At 35.6% G+C, this 25,110-nt stretch overlaps 1 protein-coding gene across 4 annotated transcripts; it reads left to right on the top strand.

Moving 5' to 3' along the window:
• Positions 1-3,327: 3,327 nt before the first annotated feature.
• On the top strand, positions 3,328-13,289 carry LOC131029905 (casein kinase 1-like protein HD16). 4 transcript variants are annotated; one of them, XM_057960577.2, is made up of 18 exons: positions 3,328-3,642; positions 4,153-4,687; positions 4,990-5,115; positions 5,275-5,348; positions 5,491-5,560; positions 5,747-5,802; positions 5,912-5,983; positions 6,066-6,160; positions 6,417-6,483; positions 6,687-6,816; positions 6,920-7,138; positions 7,528-7,658; positions 10,591-10,765; positions 10,907-10,997; positions 11,200-11,357; positions 11,484-11,672; positions 11,765-11,836; positions 12,900-13,289. In XM_057960577.2, exons 2-17 carry the CDS (start codon positions 4,262-4,264, stop codon positions 11,822-11,824), a joined length of 2,139 nt encoding a protein of 712 aa, XP_057816560.2. In that variant the 5' UTR covers positions 3,328-3,642; positions 4,153-4,261; the 3' UTR covers positions 11,825-11,836; positions 12,900-13,289. The 4 variants fall into 4 exon arrangements, with proteins under 4 accessions (XP_057816560.2, XP_057816559.2, XP_057816562.2 ...); XM_057960576.2 differs by lacking the exon at positions 12,900-13,289 and having other exon boundaries at positions 3,329-3,642; positions 11,765-12,300; XM_057960579.2 differs by lacking the exon at positions 12,900-13,289 and having other exon boundaries at positions 3,329-3,642; positions 4,143-4,687; positions 11,765-12,300.
• Positions 13,290-25,110: the final 11,821 nt, after the last annotated feature.

Genomic DNA, 25,110 nt, shown 5'->3' with positions numbered 1-25,110 from the left:
CATGTATCACAACGCCTGAGCCAACAGATAGAAGGATTTTGGCCTCTAAAAACAAGAGATTCTAGTAAGGGCATCCGTTCAGGTGGGTATTGATCCAGCGAATAAATCGTCGCAATACCATTCCAACACCCGTTGTCTACAACTTTTGTTGCATCCACATTTATTTAGAGTGGTTCGGAAGAGCTTGGCTTTAGCTCGTCACCACTTTGGGTCGTTCCCTCTCACCAATGCCTGTGCGAAGTGCCAGGGAAATTGGGAGGCATGCCCAATTCTAAGGGTTAAAACATGCAATCAAACTAAAAGCAATCAAAGCATGCATGGTGTTCATTAACCTTTAAGAAACTAAATGTGCAACTACTTTAAAAATCACATGCAAGATGTTTTAATAAAAGTCTTTGACCGCGTCCTGCATAAGATTTGTTAGTAGTTTCATTTTTAGTCTTCGTCACACGTAATGCCAAGGTGCTGCACAGAGAATCAGTACCAAAGAAAAACCAGAATATAAGAATAGAATGAAAACAAAGTAATTTGCAAGTAAAAACACTGGTTTTACCTCTATTTCTGGCCTTACACAGGCGCAGAATGTCTCAACACAGGTGCAAAATGCCTTGACACAGGCGCAGAATGCCTTGACACAGGTGCAGATCTCTTTGACACAGGCGCAGATCTCCTTAACATAGGCGCAGATCCCTCCTACATAGTCGCAGATCCCTTCTACACAGGCACAGAAGTGTCCAGAAAGCCCTGAGTTACCCTGTTTCTTGGGTTTTCACGTGCAAACAACTCAAAAGGCACTCACAACATGGTTAAATGGTTAGTTCACGTCGGGTTCACCAGAAAATGTAGATAGGAATTTGGAATTCATCAAAGCAATTAGATATTAAACTAGCTCAACCACAAAAACTAGATTGCAATGATAAGAAATCCTAAAAACATTCAATAGAGATATGAAGACAAGATAATCAAACCAAATGCAAAACATTACAAACGCGAATATCTCCTCCATAATTCTCCATTGTCCTTCTTTCTCCTTCAAATTACTTTGTTTGTGGATCTCACCTACAAATGCAAAAGCATAGTATGAAAGCAAGATTGACAAGATGAAATGGCAGCGTAAGGATACTAGAAGCGTGATTGATCCTTTGAAAATGTGATTAGATCTCGATTGAAGAAAATCATCCAATTTATAGACAAATTGGAGAGATGACAAGATTAGCATGAAGAGATTTGAAAGGAAATTTCAAATCAAGAATGACAAATATGACAAATTATGACAAAATTGACATTTTCTATGCAAGATTGATTGATTGACAAAATTATGACAAATTATGACAAGATTGACATGCAAGATTGATTGATTGATAAAATTATGACAAATTATGACACGATTGATTGATTGACAAATTATGACAAAATTGATTGATTGACAAATTATGACAAATTATGACAAAATTGAAATGCCATTCCCATGAAATTAGGGGAAATATTAGAAAAATTGAAGAAAATAGGAGAAATAGAAATTAGGAATTAGGAGAAATTAGTAAATTGGAAAAATGAGGAAAAAGATGAAATAGAAATTAGGTGAATTAATCAATAGGTTTTCATCCATTAATTAATTCATGAAAAAGACCTAGGACTAAATAAATAGATTTATTTAACCCACTAAGAAGAAGAAAAGGATTAAATGAGCAAATCATAAAACCCTAGAAATAAGAGGACCAGGAATTAGGTCAAAATAACAAGAAATTAATGTCGATTTGATCATGATTTTGATTGACAAGGGACCAATGTTGATAAATGATTGAGATTGGTTGACAAATTGACCAAGATTGACAAAGAGATCAAATTGATAGGTGCCAATCGACGAGGAACAATGACTAATTGATCCAAATTGACATGATTGAAAAGGACAAGGATTGATGACGAATCGATCGCAAAATGACAAGATTGACAAGTTGATAAGAGATTGACAAGATCGACCAAAATCATGACTGAAGATTGCTATCGACAAAACCAAATTCGACAGTGATAAACATGAGGAATGCAGAAGAAAGACCCGATGCTCGCAAATGATAAAGACCAAGTGCGCAACATAGAAGAAATGTTAATGCGACGCAAAAACCCTAAAATAAGGCAATGCGCAGATGTTAAAGTATGACTCCGCAAGCGTTGACCATTTTTAGACATCTACAGTAATGACAACTCTAGATCATGACAATTGATTCTAGCATGAGATGACTAATGATTTAAAAAGATTTAAGGTTACACATATAAATACAACACTAAGAGTAATAGGTGAAACACTCTCTCATCTTGGATTGTCACACAAAGATCGTAAAGATACAATTTAAAATTAAAACCAAAGGGGTCATTTATATGAGTGCAAAAGCAGTCAAGATCACTTTTGTGAATGATGATGTAATCGAGGATGACACTTATAATCAAATATAAAATCAATCCCTTGAAAAGAGTACAAATATGAATGGATACAACTTAATTAGAATATAATATAATAGTAGTCTTTTAACATCCACGAGGCCAAATAAATTCTTTGGGACAATAGACCCTATTAATTTAGCACAATGAAGCATTCATCTTCTAGAATTTAGCTTGATAATGAGCTCTCCCATTCTCACCACCTATTCAATGCTGAATAAATCTTGGAAAAAAGCCATTAATAAATCACTTATGTAGCTATCTCTGATATCATTGCATGCAATCTAATATACAATGCTTTTCTATTTTCAGAGTCCTTCCTCCAAGATACAAAGCCTCTCTTCTCAAACCTCTTTTGACTTTTTCTACCTTTCTATTTCACATCGAAGACAATATAAATTAATCCTTAACAAAATAATTGTACATCCATTCTCAATTTAAAAACATGCCATTTATACATTTGTTATGACATAAAAAACATTCTTATCAAAACAGCCCAAAATATAAAGAAAAAATTCATTACAATAAATTTTCACCATTAAAGTTCCAACTTTTATTTTAAAAATAATTATATAGTATCGTGGATTAATTAATTTACCGTGGGATATTTGTGAACGTTATTTTATAATTCGTGAAGTGACACTAAAACACGAAAATCCCTCGTTTTGTTTAGGTCTCCCCATTGATCGATCGATAAAAGGTGAGCATGTTGGCATGCTGTTTGTTGGTAAAGCAGGTAAATGCTACGGTGAGAAAGACACAGCTAAGTGTATATTTTTAAATTCCAAAATATCAACGACGGGGTAAATATATATATATATATATATATATATTTTAATTTTATTTTTGCCACATTTTCATTCTCATTTTCGTTTTCCCTCTTGAGGGAGGAAGACTACAAGTAAGCAAAATCACGTGGAAAGTAAACCATCAGGATAAAGCAAATTCGATTAAGAAAACAATTTTAGGAAGAGAAATAATGTGAAAGGAGTCGGTGTTGCAGCGAGCCTTTGCCTCCGCCTCTTCTTTTTTGGGAGGGAGGTAGTAAATATAACACGAATAAGAAGAATCAAGACCCTCATTTTGAAGGATCCTCTTATTTTCCATCCAGATCCTGCAAATTTTTAATCTTTGCCGTTCTTTTTTTCGAACGACCTGAGCTTTGATTCAGCCGGACTTCTCAAGCTAATCTTTCTGCTATTAAAGGTATGTTGATTTCTATTCATATGCTTTGCTTCTTGGAAACAAGTTTATATTTCATCATCAAGAAATCAAAGTGGATAGTTTTTCGCTGCGTAATTTCCCTGCTTTAGCCTTTCAATGAAACTGAAAGGTCCTGGAAATGGAAGCAATTCCGAGGTCTTTGTTGTGTTTCATTTTGTATAATAAACCAGAGGCATTTTCCCGTGGCTGTGTCGCCGTCTCGATTTAGATAAAATATGATGTTTCCTGTCTGTAAACACTTATTTTGTGGTTATATGAAATGAAAGAGGACACGTGATAGATGCTTCCAGATAGATAAACATAAATAATGAAACTTGTCAAAAATAATCTCAAAACCTGATCTTATTGTGAGATTACATTCTCCTTCGGTATTTTTAATGATCGGATTTCTTGACTGTTTGGCGTTTTGGAGTTCCAGTTCTGCAAAGGCTATCAGTTAGGTTAGGTTAGGTTTTGATATATTGAAGATTCAAGGTTTTTAGGGGTTTGCAGGCGCATAACTTATGCGATTAATATAAGGGAAGAAAACCAAGGGAGGAAAGGGTTTTTGGCTGGGAACGGTGGAAAAATTTGATGTCACTGTGAATTGCATGGGGAAAGGATGCCAGAGTTGCGTAGTGGAGTTCGCCAACCTCGACTGAAATCGAAACAGGTTCAGAATTTGGTAAATTTGCCGGAAACCAATATTGATCAGGCCTTAGCAGAGCAGCTTCCTAATAGAGCGACCAGGCGAGCTGCAGGAAGAGGAAGGGGTTCGAATGTGCCTGCTGTAAAAGTTGCTGAAGCGAAGCCTGCTGCTGGTGGTGGAAGACAGAGGATTGCTGGTAGGGGCAGAGGTGTTAGATCTACTAAACTAGAGGCACCAGTTGAAGTTTTACCTCTGGCTGTCCAAGCAAGAGCTGAACCTGATTTGAACTTAATAGCAAGAGAAGCCGTTGCAGCTAAGAACCAAGGTATGGATGAGAAGAGTGGCGATAAATTACTGGGAGGGGAGGAGGAAGGAAGCACCACACCACTTCCAGAGAGGGTATGCATTCATCCCGGTTGTGCAGTTTTATTTTTATTCTATCATTTAGGGTATGCATTCATCCCGGTTGTGCAGTTTTATTTTTATTCTATCATTTAGGGTATGCATTCATCCCGGTTGTGCAGTTTTATTTTTATTCTATCATTTAAGTATAAGAAAGTGAAGATTCTTTAATCTTTTTTAATAGATGATTATCCATTAATGATCAGGAAAATGTGGTGCTAATTTACTTTTAGGCCATGAAAAATGTTTTATTTAATATTAATCCAAGAATTCTATTCTACCCTTATTTGAGTATACAGGTTCAGGTAGGAAATTCCCCAATCTACAAGATTGAAAGGAAGTTGGGAAAAGGTGGGTTTGGTCAGGTATATGTTGGCCGAAGGGTAAGTGGTGGTACAGAACGCACAGGCCCAGATGCTGTAGAGGTACTTGTATTGTTTGCTTGGAGAATGTAATATGATTATTTTATTTCCTACAATACAGTTGCTAGTTGTGGCACTATATCTTGTGTAGTTATTTCAAAGGGATTATGGCATATGCTTATATTTATAGAAGTGAATTTTTGCTTCTGTTTTCTCATTCAGGTTGCTTTGAAGTTTGAGCATCGCACTAGTAAGGGTTGTAATTATGGCCCCCCTTATGAGTGGCAAGTTTACAAGTATGTATCTTCATCCATAATCATCAGCAATAGCTGACTGTGGCTGCAAATTTGAAATTTGTAGTATCTAAGTTTGTGCTTCTGCAAATTTAAAATTTGTAATTTTTAACTATGTGCTCCACTTGTCATTATGTTGTTTCAGTACTCTAAATGGCAGTTATGGATTGCCTTGGGTACACTACAAAGGGCGTCAGGGTGACTATTACATTCTGGTAGTAGAGAAATCATGATTTCTTCTTCTCTGTAGTGTACTTATGCTTTGAAAACTTGTGATATTGTTTGAGGTTTTAGACCATAGTACAGTTAATCATATATAATGATGACAACAATAGGCTTTATTAGTTTTCTAATTTTTTATTGGTGGTTCTAATGGCCAAACTATCAAATGTTTTGCATAGGTTATGGACATGTTAGGACCAAGCCTTTGGGATGTATGGAATTCATCCGGGCAAGCGTAAGTAATTGCTTGTTTTGTTTAACCTGTCAATCTATACGTTTGGCTGAAAGTTTGTTTACCAATGGAATACACAGTTGACATCTTGAGGGAATACTTTGTTGAACAGGATGTCCACTGAGATGGTTGCATGCATTGCTGTGGAGGCAATATCAATACTTGAGAAACTTCATTCTAGAGGGTATACCTATTTTTGGAGTAGTTTGTTATGTTGATTGTTATTTGCTGTGCATTACTGAATAAGTTCTATGCATTGGCTTCAGTTTTGTTCATGGAGATGTGAAGCCTGAAAATTTCTTACTTGGACAACCTGCAACTTCTGATGAGAAAAAGCTCTTCCTTGTAGATCTTGGATTAGGTGAGATATTTCTATTCCATGTTCTTACTGAGTTGTCTAACATTCTCTTAAAATTAAATGCCATCATCCTGAATGTGGTCTGCTTGAGGTACTCTATGAATTTATTCTTTAGATCTATCTTTGTGAACTGTTTCTTCAACCAAAACTTTTGTTTCTCCATTGCTGCTCTTTTTCCAGATTTTGTTCATAAAATCCAGAAATGTCAACCATCGTGTTATGAACATTAATTAAAATTTAATACTTTTCTTTTGTGTAGCCTCAAAGTGGAAGGATTCATCATCTGGTCTACATGTTGAATATGATCAGCGTCCGGATGTCTTTAGGTTAGTGTCATTTCATTACATTGTTTTGTTTTTTGTTATATTGTTTATGGCTTCATTAAGTCTTCTATCAGGTCATGCTTTGCTTTCTTTACTTACATAGTATACTTCTTGGATGCTTGGAAAATGGATTGTGTTTGTAGTTTGATTTCAAAACAAATCAAATGTTGATTTTATCAATTAATGTTTGTTATTATTCTCTTCAGAGGTACTGTAAGATATGCAAGTGTACATGCACATTTGGGGAGAACAGGAAGTAGAAGAGATGACCTTGAGTCATTGGCATATACTTTGATATTTCTTCTCCGTGGCAGGTTGCCTTGGCAAGGTTACCAGGTATGTATACTAATCGTGTATCCTGTATGTTGTTTCGCAGGGCTTCTCTTTAAGGGTTTCCTCTTTTTTCATGACTCGTGATCCCAAATTATTTTTCTTGCAGGGTGATAACAAGGGATTTCTTGTTTGTAAAAAGAAGATGGCAACTTCTCCTGAAATGCTTTGCTGCTTCTGTCCAGTTCCTTTCCGACAATTTCTTGAGGCTGTGACAAATATGAAATTTGATGAAGAGCCAAATTATTTGAAGCTTATTTCTCTTTTTGAAGGCATTCTTGGACCAAATGTATCTACAAGACCAATTAATACAGATGGAGCTCAAAAGGTCACTGATCTTTCACTGGCCCAAGTTTCTAAGTTCTGGAATTGTTTGCAATGTGGATTAGACTGAATGTCTCTAAGGTTTTGAAATTGATAGGAACAAATTTTTTGGCTTGAGATCTCTAGGAATATTAGGAATAGGAAGAATTTTTGAAATTTTGCAGTAAATTCTTCAAGTCCATGGAATGCTGGTTGCAGAGTTGTTGAAATAAAGAAATTATCTTGAGTAATTACTAAATTCAAAGTATCTGAAATCCTTTGAATAGCACCTAGATTTCTTGGAGTTCTGTTTTCAACACCTTATTACTTGGATTATGATAAATTTTCATTTTGTGTCTCGTGTTGATATTCATTGCATTTTTTAATATACATGCATTTTCTGCAAATAAACAGGCTGGCCAGAAGCGTGCAAGAATGCTGATTGATATTGATGATGATGAACAACCCAAGAAGAGGGTTCGGTTTGGAGCTCCGGCAACACAGTGGATATCTGTTTATAATGCCCGACGACCTATGAAACAAAGGTAACGTCTCGAGTTCCAGACTGAAGCCACGTTAAGGGCATGATATCTATTTTGCAGTGCTGGTATAGATTTCCATCCATTATAACAGGGATTATGTTTAATTCCTATGATTGGTGTCGAGTTTCAAACTTATTTAGTTTATTTGTATTAGTTATTTTTATGTTCTGAATTTCTAAGAAGTTTTAGTTGATTATTTATTCACAATTGAATACATGTTTAGGCAAAAGAATTAGGGAAGTCTAACTTGGTTTTATGTTCATGGTTTAATACACATCTAGGCAAAAGAATGAGCAGATGCATATCATTTGTCTTGTTGACATTTTCATTTAGCAGCATTGTAGAATCCATATTCCAGTTTTATTAATTTAGTTTAAAGTATAAATCAGTAGTCTGCTTAAACATCAAATGGCCTCCTGAATTTGGTGAACTTTTGCTTGCCTTTATAGAGTGAAATGTATTTCACACTAAAGACCTTGTTAGTGAATTTGTACTAAGTTATCAAGGAAGACAAAACATAGGTTCTATGGGATACTAGTAATTATGAAAAATAAAATCCTACATATCCACTTATGCCAAATGTAATATTGATATCTACAACTGAAAGAGAATTTCCTTCCTTCCATACATACTTTCAAGTAATAGTCAAGTATGGGATGTGGGTGGGGCATAAGTATACAACTTTTTTGTTGTGGTTGGAGCATAGGGTCAATGTTTGAAACTTTGAGGGATTGGATAAAATAATCTAAAGGGGAAGAAGTCAGGACAAGGGACATCAACCCTTAATCATGATCATCTATTGATTAAGGATCAAGACTGGAAATAAGTAAAACACACTCAAATATTAAATCATTGTAATTAATCTGTTTTTTTTGATTGGTGATTGTTTCTTTATATTAATTATCAAAAAGATTTACAATGTCTGTATTGTGCCTGAACAACAAAGCAACTTCACAAAACAACCTATAAACCTGAAACTCCTAGCCCCATCTGCCCAAAATCTATATACTATTCTTTACAAAATGGGCTCTAAGCCCCTATACACCATACAGTATCAGATTACTAACAGAACTTATCAATTTAGGATCTCGGCTCCTGCATTTTTAATTAATCTGCTAAGAGAATACCATTGATTGATGAGAGTTACTGAATTCTCATTGCACAGAATTGAACATAAAATGAAACATTATGATCACATTGTAACAAGTTTATTCAATCACAGTGACAAGTAAAGTAATGAATGATCCTGCCACATTTATTGTGTCCTATACTTTGCCTGTTGACTTTACAGTGATTTAGTCTCACTATGGTCCTTATCATTTATTTGATTTTTGGATTTGGAGTGTTTCTTGTTTCACTCATCAGAATACGTGGGTTGCTATTTTCTTTCTTTTATGTCCAATCTGGGTGGAATTTTGCCTACCTTTGTAGTGTAGAATGCATTTCAAATGCAAGATCTCATCATTGAAATTTTACTAAATTATGTCAAGGAATAGAGCAGAAGTTCTGTGTCATTCTAGTTTTATGAAATTCCTATGTATCACATTATGTCGTACAGCCATATTGATATGTACAACAGAGAGACTGTCCATTCTTCAGCACATACATAACCTTTTTGGCTGTGGTTGATGCATAGGATCAAGCCTTAGGGAACTGGATAAAATAAGCAGGAGTAGGAGACAGGATAAATGATGTCAATCTTTAAGTATGAATATATACTAATTAAAGAGCAACACTGGAAAAAAGTAAAATACCTTTAAATATTAAAGTAATTTTGATTAATCTTTTAAGGGAATGCCGAAATAGACAATCATTGGTCTATGAGAGCAATCAAATCTCGCATCTATGCAAAACAAACAAACATAAAATGAAACGTCATAATCACATTATGGCCTGCTTATTTTATTATACTGATAGAAGTACTCAATTAACCTGCCAGGTTAAATTTATGTCCTATTATTTGACTGTTGAGTTTAGAATTTTTTGTTTTCATTCTTGTGCTCATTTTCTAAGTGATTTGTGGCTATGGTGTATCCCTTGCGTCATTTACTAGTATATGCAGGCTGCTATTTCCCATGTTTCATATCTTAATGTTTTTTTAAATTCTAGCATTTTATTATATTTCAAAATAAATAGATGTTAAATGATGTAACAAATTGTCTATATTTTATCATGCTGTTTTGAATATATGCATGCATGTCTTACGAATTTTCGCAGATGCCATAGGTCAGCTGTCTTGGATTAAAAAATTTGTCCTGTTTTAGATCCATATCTATTTGTGTCAGAATCCATGCAAGTTAAGGGGTTTTCAACATGATGTTGTTCCTTTTGCTAGATTTTTGAATCACACGACATTTCAAGCACTAAGCCATGTTACAGGCCTGGTATATTTATATGGGATGTAAAAGTTTTCTTCTGTAACTTAAATGATATGGTCAAAGTTTGTGGTGTTTATAGTCTAGTATGAATCCTTGAAATTTCTATCATTATATTAGGGATAAGTGATTGATGCGAAGGCAAGTTTAATGTGTGAGATATGTGCAAGTTAGGCTCATTTTTATGGCATTAGTTATTTTTTTCTAATTCTACAAGTGTTTTGAGGAAGTGATTCTCAATTGAGTATCACCTGTTTATGAATGGTGGGTCACATGCAATACAGATGTTAGACACACAAATAGTCTAATAGCACCTGTGCCACAAACTTGTATTTGTGTATCAATAAATATGAACGTGCATGCATGTGTATTGTACATGAATGCAACATATACTCGTAAATTGATCTTTGATGAACTATATGTTTAAGTTCTCTCTTGGATTTATGAGAAATTTTGATTAAGTAGTATTTTTTGGCATTATTAAAATCTGTATGACTTTTATTATTTTATATGTTGAATGTTGCATTTAATCTTTTTCTCTTCAAAATAAACTTGGCCAGATATCACTATAATGTTGCTGACACCCGACTTCACCAGCATGTTGAGAAAGGAAATGAAGATGGATTGTACATTAGTTGTGTGGCTTCTTGTACAAACCTGTGGGCACTGATTATGGATGCGGGGACAGGGTTCAATTCTCAAGTTTATGATCTTTCTGCTGTTTTCTTACACAAGGTTTATGATCTCTGTCACCTTTTATATTGAATTAATGTGATTCTGTAAGAAAAAATTTGGTCAACTGAGTGAACTGCTTTTTCTTTAGAATGTAGTTTTTGCAGGAATTCAATTGACATTGCTATCTTGCTCTTGTAACAGGAATGGATTATGGAGCAGTGGGAAAAAAATTACTATATTAGTGCCATTGCTGGTGCAACAAATGGCAGTTCGTTGGTTGTCATGTCCAAAGGTATGCTAAGAATTTGTCAATTGGATGTAACAGTCATTATCATTTGCAATTATTTTGAGAGTTTCAAACGTTGGTCACATGTTCAACGCTACCATCAAGTAAAAGAAGATAGTGAGCTTTGTTGGTTATTGCCATGGTTCATTTATTTTTTTGTGGTTGCATTATCCCTTACATGTCTATAATTGGCTTTTTTTTCTTCAAGGAACACCCTATACACAGCAGTCATATAAGGTCAGCGATTCGTTTCCATTCAAGTGGATCAATAAGAAGTGGAGAGAGGGTTTTTATGTAACATCTATGACAACTGCTGCTACTCGCTGGGGTGTGGTTATGTCTCGGAATGCAGGGTTTTCGGATCAGGTTTTTTAATTATTTTATTTTCTCTAAAAGGATGATATTTAGAACAAAGGTTATGCATCTATATTGCACACAAACGTTGTTAAAGTTGAAAACTATATCTGAAATGTAGGTCTTTGTCATTTGTAGGTTGTTGAACTCGATTTCCTCTATCCAAGTGAAGGTATTCACAGGCGATGGGAGAATGGTTATAGAATAACTGCTACTGCTGCAACTTCGGATCAAGCTGCTTTCATCCTGAGTGTTCCAAAGAGGAAACTGACAGATGAAACTCAAGAAACCCTTCGGACTTCAGCTTTTCCCAGTACACATGTTAAGGTCAGATCTACGACACTGAATGGTGTACCTAAGAGCAAATTAAATATATGATTATCTTTGAAAAATAAATTAATATTGGTTTTGTTTTTCAGGAGAAATGGGCCAAGAATCTTTATATTGCTTCAGTATGTTATGGGCGCACAGTATCATGAACTTGTCTCCTCGTATGTGTGCTATCCGTGATCAGTAAAACTATACACTGATTATTCAGAGTATATGGCATTGGCATATGATGTGGTTTACTGTACATGGTGCTGATAAAATGTATTTGAAGTGGCCAAATGATAACCTATTCTATGCAATAGCCTCCAGGTTTTATGGCTGATATTATTTCATTATGAATTGGTGCTCTATTCAGATAACTTCTTGTTAGATGGTGCTGCAATTCTTGATATTGATTACAGGAATCAATACATGTAGTTTGAAAGAATGCTCCAGTGCCTGTAGCCTACTTGGCTGGTTATTTTGTTGACTTTCATTTGAATACCATTCTTTGTTTACAGTGTTCAAATGGCAGTATGATAGCATATCTGCTGAATTTCCTGACAGTTCAGCCTTACTGAATTTTGTTTTTTGAAAAAAATTTGCAATCTAGTTTATGTACAGTTGCATCTGTTTTCTTATGTTATGTCATTGCTTTAAACTTTCGAGTATCGTAGTTACTCATGTATTATATTTTTACAGTACATATACAATGGATAATGCAATTCTATCACTTGTTCAGTAGAATGGCAGGTATTTTTCTGTATAAATAATATGTAGGGAGCACAGATCAAATACCAATTATATTTAGGCAATATAGGTATGTTGCCAAGAAAGTGAATATGTCATTTGATCTAGTTGTTTGGTGAGAGATTTTTCAGGGGCTCATCATTATTTTTATCTGCATAACGTACTTCTATCATGTGAAGATGTAAAATGCAATAATCTTCTTTTCACAAACATCAGCTAATTTTTTAAAACAGCTGTTTTTGTCAGTCGAGTAGCAGTTTCCCCCCTGTAGCATCTGACCACACATTCATTTGATGTTTTTCATCTTTGCTTGTGTGAATCACATACAAATAAGTATTAGGAGATGGCAACCGGGAAGCATTTTTTTAGGTAGATCAGAGATGATTTTTGAATCTAATTTAGCTTTCTTTTAGTTGATGGAACATGAAGCATCCTCTTTGAGATGAAGTAGTAGTTGTAGTTAAATTTACTAAAAGAAATTGCTTATGGGTTCAGTGTGCAGGCATACGTTAAATTTGGAAGGCTGGATTCTTGAAGTTTCTTCATGTTAAATGTCTACTCTTGGTGGTGAGCAATGAGTACAACAAATTTGGAAAGATGGATCCTTGAAGTTCCTTGTGTTAAATGGCTCCTTCTTGTAGTACATTCCTTTAAGGTTGGCATTTTTATTTTCAGCCCCTGCAAAATACAATCAGTGGAAACTTAAGTTCATATGTTTGTATCTGTGTCGATCGGATAGTAATGATAGAGGGCTTTTGTGGTATAGTTGTCTATTACAATTTTCAAAACTTCTAATTTATTCTCTTGTACTAAAAGCCATGAGCAATCATGTTGCCAGTTTTTGCAGTTGTGAAATAAATATGGTAACAAGATTGAATGCTTGAATATTATTTTGTAACCTTTTCAAATATTTTGACATTTTGACCAGTCTTAAGTGATCATTGTACCTAAATACAAATTTGTGATAAAAACGTTGATTGATTTTTGAAAGTGTCATTGCCACATTTCTTCTAGGCATAGAATCTTGTATGTATTTTTCTTCAAAGCATAGCTGAATGCATTAATGACAATAGCGTTTCATTTCCAATTATTCCTGATTTGAACTCATGTAGAGGTGAATGTTGCAAGATTGGAAGTACAGTACAAAAGTCTTTCTTGGGAATAAATTAACAAATCAAAAGAAAAAAGTTGTCTTCAATTAATTAGGAAAAATTGGGCTACATTTAGTGGAAAATTTAGAACAAATTTGCCACAGAAATCAGAAAAATGCCCAGAAACTCTAATTTTTAGGAGGAAAAAAAGGGAAAAAATTAGTGTGAAATCACAATTTCATTGTGAATAGCAGTTTTATCCAGACTTGGTCATAATTTTATCACAAATTTTTGGGTCAAATTCGTTGACCATAGTTAATGAAAAAGTTGCATCCTGAAAAAATTGGTTTTCCTGGCAATCTGCGATTTGTCAGTCCTTGCAAGTATGGTCAAACCCATTAGTTAGCTAAGAGGCTGTTATGTATTCTCAATCCCAAATTTCGTTTCCTGAAATTTTACAATTATTGAACATGGCAACATAGTAAACTTGATGGTGATCCCAATCAAGAATGTTATGCATAATTTCAAATTTACTCTAATTGTTGTAAGTACTCTCAATTTTTTTTGGAAGTTATCCTTTTACCGAATTCTAAACCCCTACAATTATCAACCCTTGAATAGATAACCATTACCTGGTTAGCTTTTACCAGGCTTACTCAAGTTTTCTATTTATTTAATGTATTATCTACTTGCACTTAAGCTGTCAGTGTCAGGAGAATTTCCAATGTCTGATAAGGTCCATACAAGTGACTAAAAAAAATAAAATTGTAACTTTCAAAACACATCCTTGAATAACATAAGCATGTGAAAGTTATTAGTAAAGATCCCCAAGTTTTGAAGAAAATTTTAATTTTTGAGAAAGAGGAAATTTTAGATCATCTAAGCCATTGAATGTTGTGATTATTAACGTGAAGAGCACTGCACCTACATAATGATTTGAATGTAATACATTTGCTCTTGGGCATGGGTTAAGGGATACTGTCATTATGATAGCTGCAAGTGGAAGCTGATTAGGACTTGGTGTAAGGTTTGGCTGGTTTGTCTGTTTACTTCAACATAGAATTGCTTGAACTGTTGTGGAAATTTTTCTGGAGAATCTGAATTTTTTTTTTGAATTAAATCAGTACAGTTCATAAGTCAATGATCTACCTTTAATTCAGTCTTCTATTTATCTGCATGCCATGCATGCGACAAAATAAATCACATGCTTATATCAGCAAACAAGATAAGTACACTAATTGACTCTAATTTAAGGCATTTTCTTTTTAATTTCTCTATTGTGTTTTTCATGTAGAGCATTAGTCAGATGCATATTAAAATTCTTTGGCCATTATTCTTTGGAGATCATCATCATTTTGTAGTCTTGAAATTATTCTCTCTCTCTTCAACATAGTATTTAAATGCATATGTTGCTTTCCAATGGGCTAAGGGCTCATCATGAAAGCAGGTGGCATCCAAGAATTTACTGTTATCAGCTATTTTGATTCTCTATCTTAGTTTGGAGACAATCACTATATATACACAATCTAACGAAGTTCCAGTCTGATTATACATTTGGAAGTATAAACTGGGTAAAGAAGCTATACACACAACTTTTGTGTCTGGGTATTCAACGTGTTACGTCTGACTCCACAACTTACTGCATTTCAAAACCCTGTAATGGTTTTTACATATTTCAAAACCAACCCCACCAAAAATTTTGGTTTGTAGACTTTCTGCCATGTAGTAATTGCCATCTTTTTTTAATGCTCTCCAATGCTTGCACAGGAATATTGTCAACCTTATTGAAGTCTAAGGCTACTGTTTGGAAAAGATACATCATTTGGATTGGCATGGCCTGAAGAGAAGCCATGACTGGTCAAATTCTGCTTACCATTGTCAACAATTTTCCTTTATAGGAGGTTAGTTTGTCTTAAATTTTGTCAATTATCCTGTTCATCTTTCTTGTTTTGTTGTGGCATCAAAGACAATCTTTTCCAAGTAGGATTTTAAATAGATCGCTAAAATCAAATTCCAGAAAATCTGATATTTGATTTCAAATGCTATTCTGGACCTTCTTAAAAAGGATTCTAGACACAATTTTGTTGATCTGCATCGTTCTCAGCTGTTTTCACAATGTTTTTGAATTTTAAACTTCATAAACATTGGGTTCACCGGTGATATCCATATCATCTAGCATTACAAACAGGTACAAGGATGTGGGGCCCATCTGTCTTAATCCTCTGGATGCCTCAAAGAAAGCAGCAGGCATTTCGTTCACTAGAACTAAGAAGTGGGTGTGCCAAAACTGCTCCAAACCCATTGCCTCCAAGCCACACAAATGCAAGTGGACTGGAACCTTAGTAATGAATTTTAAACCGACCTAATGGAAGCCTCTTTAGGTTGTTTGTTCTAAGTGGGCTAGGAAGCAATCTTATACATTATATCGCATAAAGCAATGGGTCAATGGCTGTCAAAAATTTAGGATCTTCTTTCTTCGGGATTAAGGTTAAGAAACTATTATTCCAGAGTGTTCCTCTTTTTCTTTGATTTTTGTACACTTCCTTATTGAAAACCTCATGGTCCAGGGGCATTTTCAGCCCCCAATGAATGTCGTGCTTTCTTAACTTCCTGACTTGGTGATCCATTTTATTAGCTTTTCATTACCATAGTCTATTGCCAATAGGGGGTATTTATTAACTTACTGTTTTTTTTCTGTTGCTCGCTTTGAATAGCAGTCTGAGTTAAAAGTATCTTAAAGAAGAAAAACAATTTGAAACCTTAAGTCCTCCTCATTGCAGTAAAGGATTGTACCTTTTTGGGTAAGGATTATTGATTTTGTACCCGTTTCTGTATTGTTAACTTAGGGAAGAACTTACAATTGTGTCTACTTCCTTTGGCTATAAAATTCTGGATTTTTGCTTGCATTAGTTTTCTTTCATTCTTAGCAGCTGGTTGATTTCATTTATGAGTTCGTTCTCCTTGGTTGTATCTCAGTTCAGACCAGCTTCCGTTTTTCTCTGATGAACTTGTAGATTTTTCCTGTTTGCTCTCTTGGAGGATATTCTAAACTTTTTTAACTCCACTCTCTTCAGTCTTTACATTTTTCTGCTTTTGAGATAGCAGAAACCTGTTCCCTTTTTTTATTAGTTTTTCTCCATTGCATTTTTTTTTTTCAAATTGAGGCTTTTCTGCCCCTAGTAATTTCCAAATAAGGTCTGCCCTTTCATCATTACTCAGTTCATCATGCCCTCATTTTGCTGAATCTACCCATGGTCATTTAGCATGGTTTGCTTTCAGGGACAAATTCTCCTGTTGAAGTATCCACAGAATGTTGAAGCTTATAAAATCTGACCCCATGTTGGAAACCTTATAAGTAAATTCTAATTCAGGGTTGAAGTGGGGTGCTCAGAACCTCTTATAATGTCCATACCTTTTGATGAACCATGGTCTTCTAAGAAAACATTATTTCTTTCTTCTTTCTAGGAGTAAGTAACCTTTGCCATGGATATTATTTCAGGGCATCAACAGTCTATCCATTGAGCCCTAATCTATCTTTGAAGGCCATCCTCTGCTGGCGAGATTCCTAAAAACTTACTTTCTCTGTTGTCAAGAATAAGGACACAAAGGTTTCAGCAAATTCTGACTGAAGTATCCCTAAAGTTGATATTTGTTTCATCTTCTTCTATTGCAATCTGATCTGATCAGATCCTGCTACCAGACTGCTTCTAGTCTTTTGGATTGTTTCTGTTTCAAAATCATATCTTTTCCTGGTCTTTCTTTTCCCATTCTGGATGCTACTATTACTCAATCATTTGTGGCACGCCTGTAAGCAAGTTTGCTTTGCCTTCCTATTCTTTGGTTTGCTCCTGTATTCGCCCACCCTTTAAAGTAAGGGTTAAAGTGATTTAGAAATCAGAGGCTTTGGTTTGAGAAGTGGAAAATAATGACATTTAAATGTAGATTCTTTCTGGTAAAATTTTAAAATTAAGTCAAATCTCTATGCATGTACAAGATGAATGCTGCACGATCTGTCAATGGGCTGAATTGGGTTCATCCATCCTGCAATGAGAAAATGGTGGTTGAGTGGATTAAACCTGAAGTGGGATGGATTAAAATAAACTTTGATGGGGCATCCATAGGTAATCCGGAACCATCAAGGGCCAGATGTGTAGCATGAGATTGGTTGGGGAACAGTTTGGCATTGAGTGCTCAAAAGCTCAAAGATTGGACCAACAACGAAGCCGAAGTGAAAGATGCTTTGCTTGCCGTAAACATGGCAAACAAATTATCGGTCTCAAAGATCCACTTGGAGGGCAATTCACAAATTATTAATAATGCTATAATCAAATGTGAAATGCATGTGTGGAAATTGAATAAATTCTTTAAAATAATTAGAGACAAATTAAATTCCTTTCAAATTTTCAGAATCACCCATACATGCAACGAGGTTAACAGAGGGGTGGATACTTTGTCAAAGTGGGCATTCACATTTATTGTGATGAACCCGTGAAAGATGAGGCTACCTGGCTTGGATGGCAATATTGGCTGCGAACTGTGCAAGTTTGTCTCCTTCCAGAAAAAGCAGAGGAAGAAATCAGATTTATGCCAGCTGTTAGTCTTATCCTTTGTAGGAAAAAAGAACCAGATTCAGTCTGGAATCTTCTATTAGAACCATCGACTTCATGAAGAAGCCTGGTTTTGTTTTGTAGTGGCATTTGTATCCATTTTGTCTTGTAGTGACAGCTGTATCCTAGAAGGGAAATTAGATCTGTTTTGTCTTTAGCATCAAACTGCCCTAGGATTTCTCTTCGGCAGCTATGTGCCAACTGTCTGCAACTATTTGTGAACCAGAAGCTTCTACCAACTTCAGCCAACTCGTTGCTAATTGTGTTTGGCCTCTTTACAGATTCGCATCCCTTCATTGAAGGCAATCAGATTGTTTACTTGCCTTGCACTACAAGTTAATGTACTGCCCGAAGTGGGTATATATTGAAGACTCTACTTTGTCGTTTGGTATGCTGAATATTTTGGTCTGCCTTTGTGCACGATTTGGGTCTTGGGACGGAACCCCCAAGAGATCACCACTGCTACTGTGTGTTGCTATTCGAGCTCCATATGGTCTTGAGATGAAACCCTCAAGAGTGTGTGTTGCTGTTTGAATTCTATATTGAGTTATATGTAATCTGAAAGCTCAAATTGCTGTTGTAAAGAAATTCTATATCAGTTCAATAGAAAATATATTCATGATTTTTGCATTTCCTAAGTTGAAACGTGTTTATTGATACTCTAAATCTGTGTAAGCACTAAAAAATCTGAATGTTCTTTAAGCAATTTTGAGCTTCTTATAGTGTGTATTTCTTTTTCTAAACCAGTCTAAATCTATATTGTGCAAACAGTTTGTTTCTTTGGATTTAACAGTTTAAGTACAAAGATTTAGATCATATAGACCTTAAGGTCCTTACATTTATGATGGGCAAGGATGAGGAGATTTGGGAAGATTTGAGAGGTGATTTTCGAAGATAGAGAGTTATGGGTGCAGAAGAAATATAATGAGAAGACAATCAATTGAATGTGGTGGTACTCTCGAGACAGTTGATGTGTGTGGGAGAGGTTTTATTGAGGAAGAAAGGTGGTATATTCATCACAATCTGAAAATGGTGGTTGCGTAGGACAGAGAGAAATGTCTGTAGAATGGAAGCCAATTTCTCTCTACAAACAAGGAAGAAGATGCTTGCGTTTTGGGGGAGAATTATTGATGATAGATTGAAGAATATTTTCAAGATTGAGGACCCGATGTTTCTTCAGCTGGTGAAAATGATGCTGGGAGAGGAGTATATGGTTGTGGAACACAAATGCAGGACGGATATTGATGTGGCTTCGATGTTTCTGGCATGGTGCTTTGAATTGGGTAGTAAGGATGAAGCCCATTGGCTCATGTAGGAGTGTGTCAAAGATGAATGATGCTGGGGAGTCCGTGTGTTCATAGCAGTTGCTGAATTCACTCCTCCGCTGTGCCCTTCTTGATTTGGAGTGCACCATGTGATAAGGAAGATCGATGTTTAGAGGCACAGATTGGGTGGAATTTCTTAAGGGAATACTTGCATGACATGGAAGCAGAGCAGAAGGCCGGTGGCGCTGAATGGAAGTCGACGGGAGAAAGCAGGTGAAGTTCGACAAGAAAGATTATTGGGGCACACAGCCACAGACGAAGAAAAAGAAAAAAGAAAATTAGTATGTGTTTGTTTGAGTAGTGGTAGAATCTGTAAATTTTGTTTGAAGGAATGAGAATTTGGGTCAGATGTAATGGATGTAAATCTCAGGTGGTGGTAGTGTTTTGGTCTGTGGTAGCAGTAGAAATTTTGCTGGTGGTTGAAATTCTGGTGACACTGTAGATAGTAGAATTTTTTGTTTAGATGGACTATGGGTGGCTGGACAAATTCAAAAGCATAATATTGTATATTTTTTAAAAGGAAATACAAAACGAACCTTTCACCAATCAAAAAAATATGATGAATGCTGCACATTTCTCGATGTCATGACCAGATACAACTAACAAAATCTCCGGTTTAAAAAACTCGGTCCTCTAGAAAGTGAGTGCCTCTTGTATTCCGTCAGCTTAAGGTATCAAAAAGGTCCATGTGACAAACCTGTTGTCTGCAGTTGTAAATGAGAAAAAATAATGAGGCGGTGAGGACCAGATGGCTATGGTTAACTTTAAATTACCTATCCCATTCCTTCCATGTACCATAATCTCACCTAGTCACTAATTTTATCTCTGCTTCTCCAGTTAGGATCGGTCAACTATATTTCCATTATCTCACAACCAAGAATTTCATTGGCTAGTATTCTTATGTCTTAAAAAGTCCTCAAAGAAGTAATCATCTCACATGCAAATCCTCTGAATTTATCCTATTATGCCTTATATCACAGTGAAAGCATTGGTCCTCTGTCCATCAGAGTTTGATCAATGAACGAGTATAATTTCACACCTAACAATTTGTTGTCATTTTTTTTTTCTGCTGAAAACCATCATATATCTTTTTTATGTTTTAGTTGGGTTGTCATTCTTTTTCATGCGATAATCTCTTGTAGTTGACTCTGTAGCATTTCCTCCCTATCATTGATGGTATGTGTCACTTGCCTATGCTTGAAGAACAATTAAGGATAAATTAAGCTACCAATTTGGTCTTTTGGCCTTGAGGAAGTTTCTTGTGTCTGAAAAGTTTGTGATACATCAAGCATTTTTTCCCATCATTTCATTAATTCTTGGTAATGTATGATAGAATGTTTTGTCAAATGGAGTCTCAAACAAAAGTAATCTCACCTATGGCAAACATATAGCTGTTTAATCTTTCATCAAAATTTAACGGACAAAGAGTTGTTGAAACTCTTTAAAAGTGCAGCTGAAGTCCAATCAGTAAATGTATGTCGGAGTTGATAACAATCCCCAAGGTTTGAGACCAAGTTTTTGCTGACAAAAACAGGAGATGGTTATTTCTAGTGACTTAGGTGTACAAAAGCAAAGAGCTGCTTTGTCTTCTATACTTAATTGGTGAGCTAGAGATGTAAGTAAACCAGTGTGATTGACTTTGTCTAGACAGGGCACAATTTGTGAGATTGTGCTTGGTTATTAAGGGCAGTTGATAAGTTTTAATACCTCCCATAGTTAGATTACTGATCTGAAAACTTGATTGGGAAATTTGGATCGTGTGGCTTTTTTTAGTCGGGTAGGCTTGTAGGAAGCTGCAAGCACACTGGTGGCAAGGTGTAGGTCAGCTGTAGCCTATATGCGTTCATAAAGCTGCTACATGCTGTTCATAGAGTTGCTATAGGTGTCGAGTTAATTGATACAGGTGTCAGTTTCTGTACAACGTCTTATTGGTAATGGAGGAGAACTTAGTTGCTGTGCAAGTGAATACTATAGGTGTGTGAAAGATATCTGTCTTTTGATAGGTGGCATCGCGACAAAGTCTTTAACACGTTTTCATGGTGAGCAACATCAATTAGAGTAGTGCCTGATCTCCCTGTTCTGTCTTGTTGGCAGTAGTTGCTTGTCCTTTTTCTGAGACTGATCCTTCTGCCATATTCCTAGTTGCTGGCATGGTTTGTGTGTGGATGTGATACTCTGGCAGGTGCTATTTTGCAGTGACATGAATGACAGTTGCCAAGGTGACTGCCTGCCTTTTCAATAGAAGATTATGCCAAGCAGCAATTCTTCTCATTGGTAGAGATTGTGAGGAAACGAAGGCAACAGTAAGAAAAATTGGCTTAAGAAAGGCACTTTAAGATAGCTGATTTGGAAGAGGAAGAGTGAATGCTAAATAATTTAATTATTTTTTTGACATAGCCTCAATCAAATCCTGTCCCTTATAGGCTGGTTAGTAGATTGGGATTGGAGGTCACCCACATCCATATTCATGGGGGTTGTTGCAACATGGAATGGACAGAACGTAACAAAGCAATGCAAGCTGGTATTCGGTGTACAAAGATGAAATGCTGTTGGATGTTGTGCCATTAGAAGTATGTGATGTAATTTTTGGTATTCCCTAGCTACACATGCAAAGTGCTATATACTTCAGGCTCAAGAATCGGTACAGCTTTCAGTTGAAAGGCAAGAGTTTTCCTGTAAATTTTTTATACTCGTAGATCCAAGTTTGCCATTTATAGTACCTCAAGTACTCCAAGGCTAATTAATGGTATTGCATAATTTAATTCGCCAATGAATGGAGGACAACATGTTCATGAAAAGGTAGTTGTTGGGGCTGGTATAAAGCTTCACACTGATATAGAACAGCAAGGAAGACTCAAGGAAGCAAGTTTGTTCAATTCGAGAAGAAGGAAGATTGTGAAGCTTGGGTAGAATCCACAAGGGTGAGCAGACTTTTCTTTGTGCACAAAGTCTTAGTTGTTGCACAAGTGAATGGTATAGGTCTTCAAAAGACTAAGTCATGGCTGTGTGTAACTCTTCTACATGGTGAGTGTTATCAGTTAGGGTAGTGTTCTCTCTTGTTGGTAGGTGTTGCTTCTCCTGTTCTGGAGCCTGATCCTTCTACTATGTTGGCAAGTTATTATAGCGATTGACTGGTGTTTAATTGCTGGCACAATTTGTGTGTAGGCAATATGCTTTGGTGGGTGCTTCTTGGCAGTTACATGGATGATCATTGCCAAGACCATTTTCTGTCTTCCAAACAGATTAATGATTCAGAATAGGAAGATTGAACAGGGTCTGTGAGTTACAGGGACCAGAGTGGAGCTTAGAAGTGATTATATAAATAAGATCAACTCTAGTAAGTCAAGGAAATTGCGTAATCTGCATATAGTGGAATTGAAATAGTGAATGGGATGCTAAATTGCAATCCCTTCCTGGATTTTTTCACCCGTTGGGTTTTCTCTAGAGGAGATTTTTCTTGTGTTTATTTTGCTAATTGTGTGCACTGTTATTTGTTTCTATTTCCTCATTGTATTCAAACTTTTGATAATGCTGCAGATTGAGTAAATTTAATAGGTCATGTTATTGACAGTGGTTAAAAACATGCTAACTTAATAAAATCATTGTTGATGTAACTCTAAGGTTATCAACCCAGAGGTTTATGTATTAGTTACTTAACAACACTTAGAATGGAAGTAACATTTTTGTACCTTTCATAAAAACACGCCCACAGAATTAAGTTTTGACTCGTACACCAAATTCAATAAGCTTTATGGAAGTGAACACTGAGAAGGCTAGTCTACATCAGTTGATTAAATGCAATTCTTTTCTAGAACTTTATACATTAGCTTTATTTATATTTTATTACATAAAGTGAATGATTCCTTGCTTATGTGAATATTTTGAACCTTGAGGTATATAGCAGAGAATTGTTAGACACGAAGTTTTCTGCATTTTCAAATTTTGCTTCATCTTCAATCTTTATATTTTCCCTTGCCAGTCGTGGTACAGGGATCAGGACAGGTACAATGGTATGACATTTTTTCCTCTTGGGTACAGGTACAGGTACAGGTTCGGCTATATATATATATAGTTCCAAAAAAGGAAAGACTCAAATTCATAATCCAATGACTTGTCAAATGTCAATGCACAATTAAAATTACAATTGATATTCAATAATCTTCATATTGCCTTTCATTGAGAGCATTAAAGTCAACATTTGGTTCAATTTCATTTGAACCACAATGAGTTACAAATTATAATGCTATCACTTCCACTATTACTATTCATGTCATATGTAGAAGCGTCCTCATCTAAAGAGATTTTTGGTAAGTTGCACAACAGCAATGTCTAAGTCAGCACACTCAAGAGTTGGATTCCATTTCCTTGTCAATCTCACATTGTAATCAAGTTTCTTATGTGGGGGGAGATCTCAATAACTAGTGGGAATTTGGGAGTGGAGGAGACCCAATGGGGATTAGGGGCACACCATTTTCCCAATTTTATCACATAAGGGAAAAGTTATGTGTTTGGCACTTTATTGTCTATAAAAGTGTTTTAAGATTTTTTTTGGTTTTCTTTGGTGGCCCTCGGGTTTGTCTAGGGTCTGGCCCAGGTTACTTGGGTTCCCTATGGGTCTTTATAGGAGTGCTTGGGCGGGACCCTAGGCAAAGACAGTAGCATATTGTCCCCAGACCTTAAATGATTCCACTGGGGCAGGTGTTGTGAGTTTCTCCTCTTTTCCTATTTATAAGCATATTCTATTTAGAGGGGACCCACAGCGAATCCAAAGTGCCCTGTGTGTGACCCTGGGTGAACCCAATGGTGTACTGACCCTAGACCTGGCCTGAACTCATTAGGCCAGGTGTTGTGAGTCTCTCCTTTTTGCCATTTATAAATTATGTTCTTTTGAGTGTTATCTCCATCATAGAGAATAGAGATCAATGACAGTGAGATCTTCCAAATTTTGGAAACTTGAGACTGGTATTGTAATGCTGATGAATGTCTTTTTCGGTTATCTTTGTGCTTACTAATCTTAATAAAATACCAGGTATAAGTCTTAGCCACCTCATGTTTAGTTTTGTTGTTCTGCTTCTAGTATGAATTATCAAAACTTTTTAATGAAATTAATTTCAAAATATGGGGAGATTGGAGAAGCTTAATTGAATGAATATCTAATGTTAAAAGAGTTAATTGAATTAGTTTCAAGAAACCAATGTTCTTCTGAAAACCCAATGCCTCTGCACAACTAGGGTCTTGTTTGTGATTCCTCATAAAATCTGGACTCATCAAAAACAAAATATCTACTTTCAGGTTTAATTTGTTTATTGATTTGGTCAAATGTGTCTGATTTATTGCTAATCAGTGAGAACTATGGTTTTTCACGGCATGTCTTCAATATTTTGCACAAACACAACATATGAAAGGTTCAAAGAGTGCTGCAGATGATTTTCTCTTAGGTTTATTTTTATCAATACCTCAAGAGGGTCTGAGGCTCTCTAATAGTCTTGAACATTAGAGTCCAACAACTTGACTAGATTGATTTTAAATGCTTTGTTTGATAAATGCTCGTTGGACTTGGGAGCAGTAGATAGCTACTCTTTCAGGAGCAATAAATATAATTGTTTTTTGATTACATGGTAAGGGTTATATAGGGACCCTCACCTGAGCCATTAAACAAGAAAACCATTCTCAAACAAAGTCA

The sequence above is a fragment of the Cryptomeria japonica genome, chromosome 3 (genome assembly GCF_030272615.1).
Source record: "Cryptomeria japonica chromosome 3, Sugi_1.0, whole genome shotgun sequence".
Classification (NCBI taxonomy): Eukaryota; Viridiplantae; Streptophyta; class Pinopsida; order Cupressales; family Cupressaceae; genus Cryptomeria; species Cryptomeria japonica.
Note: the sequence above shows the minus strand (reverse complement) of the source record. Positions and strands in the feature narration are given on the sequence as shown.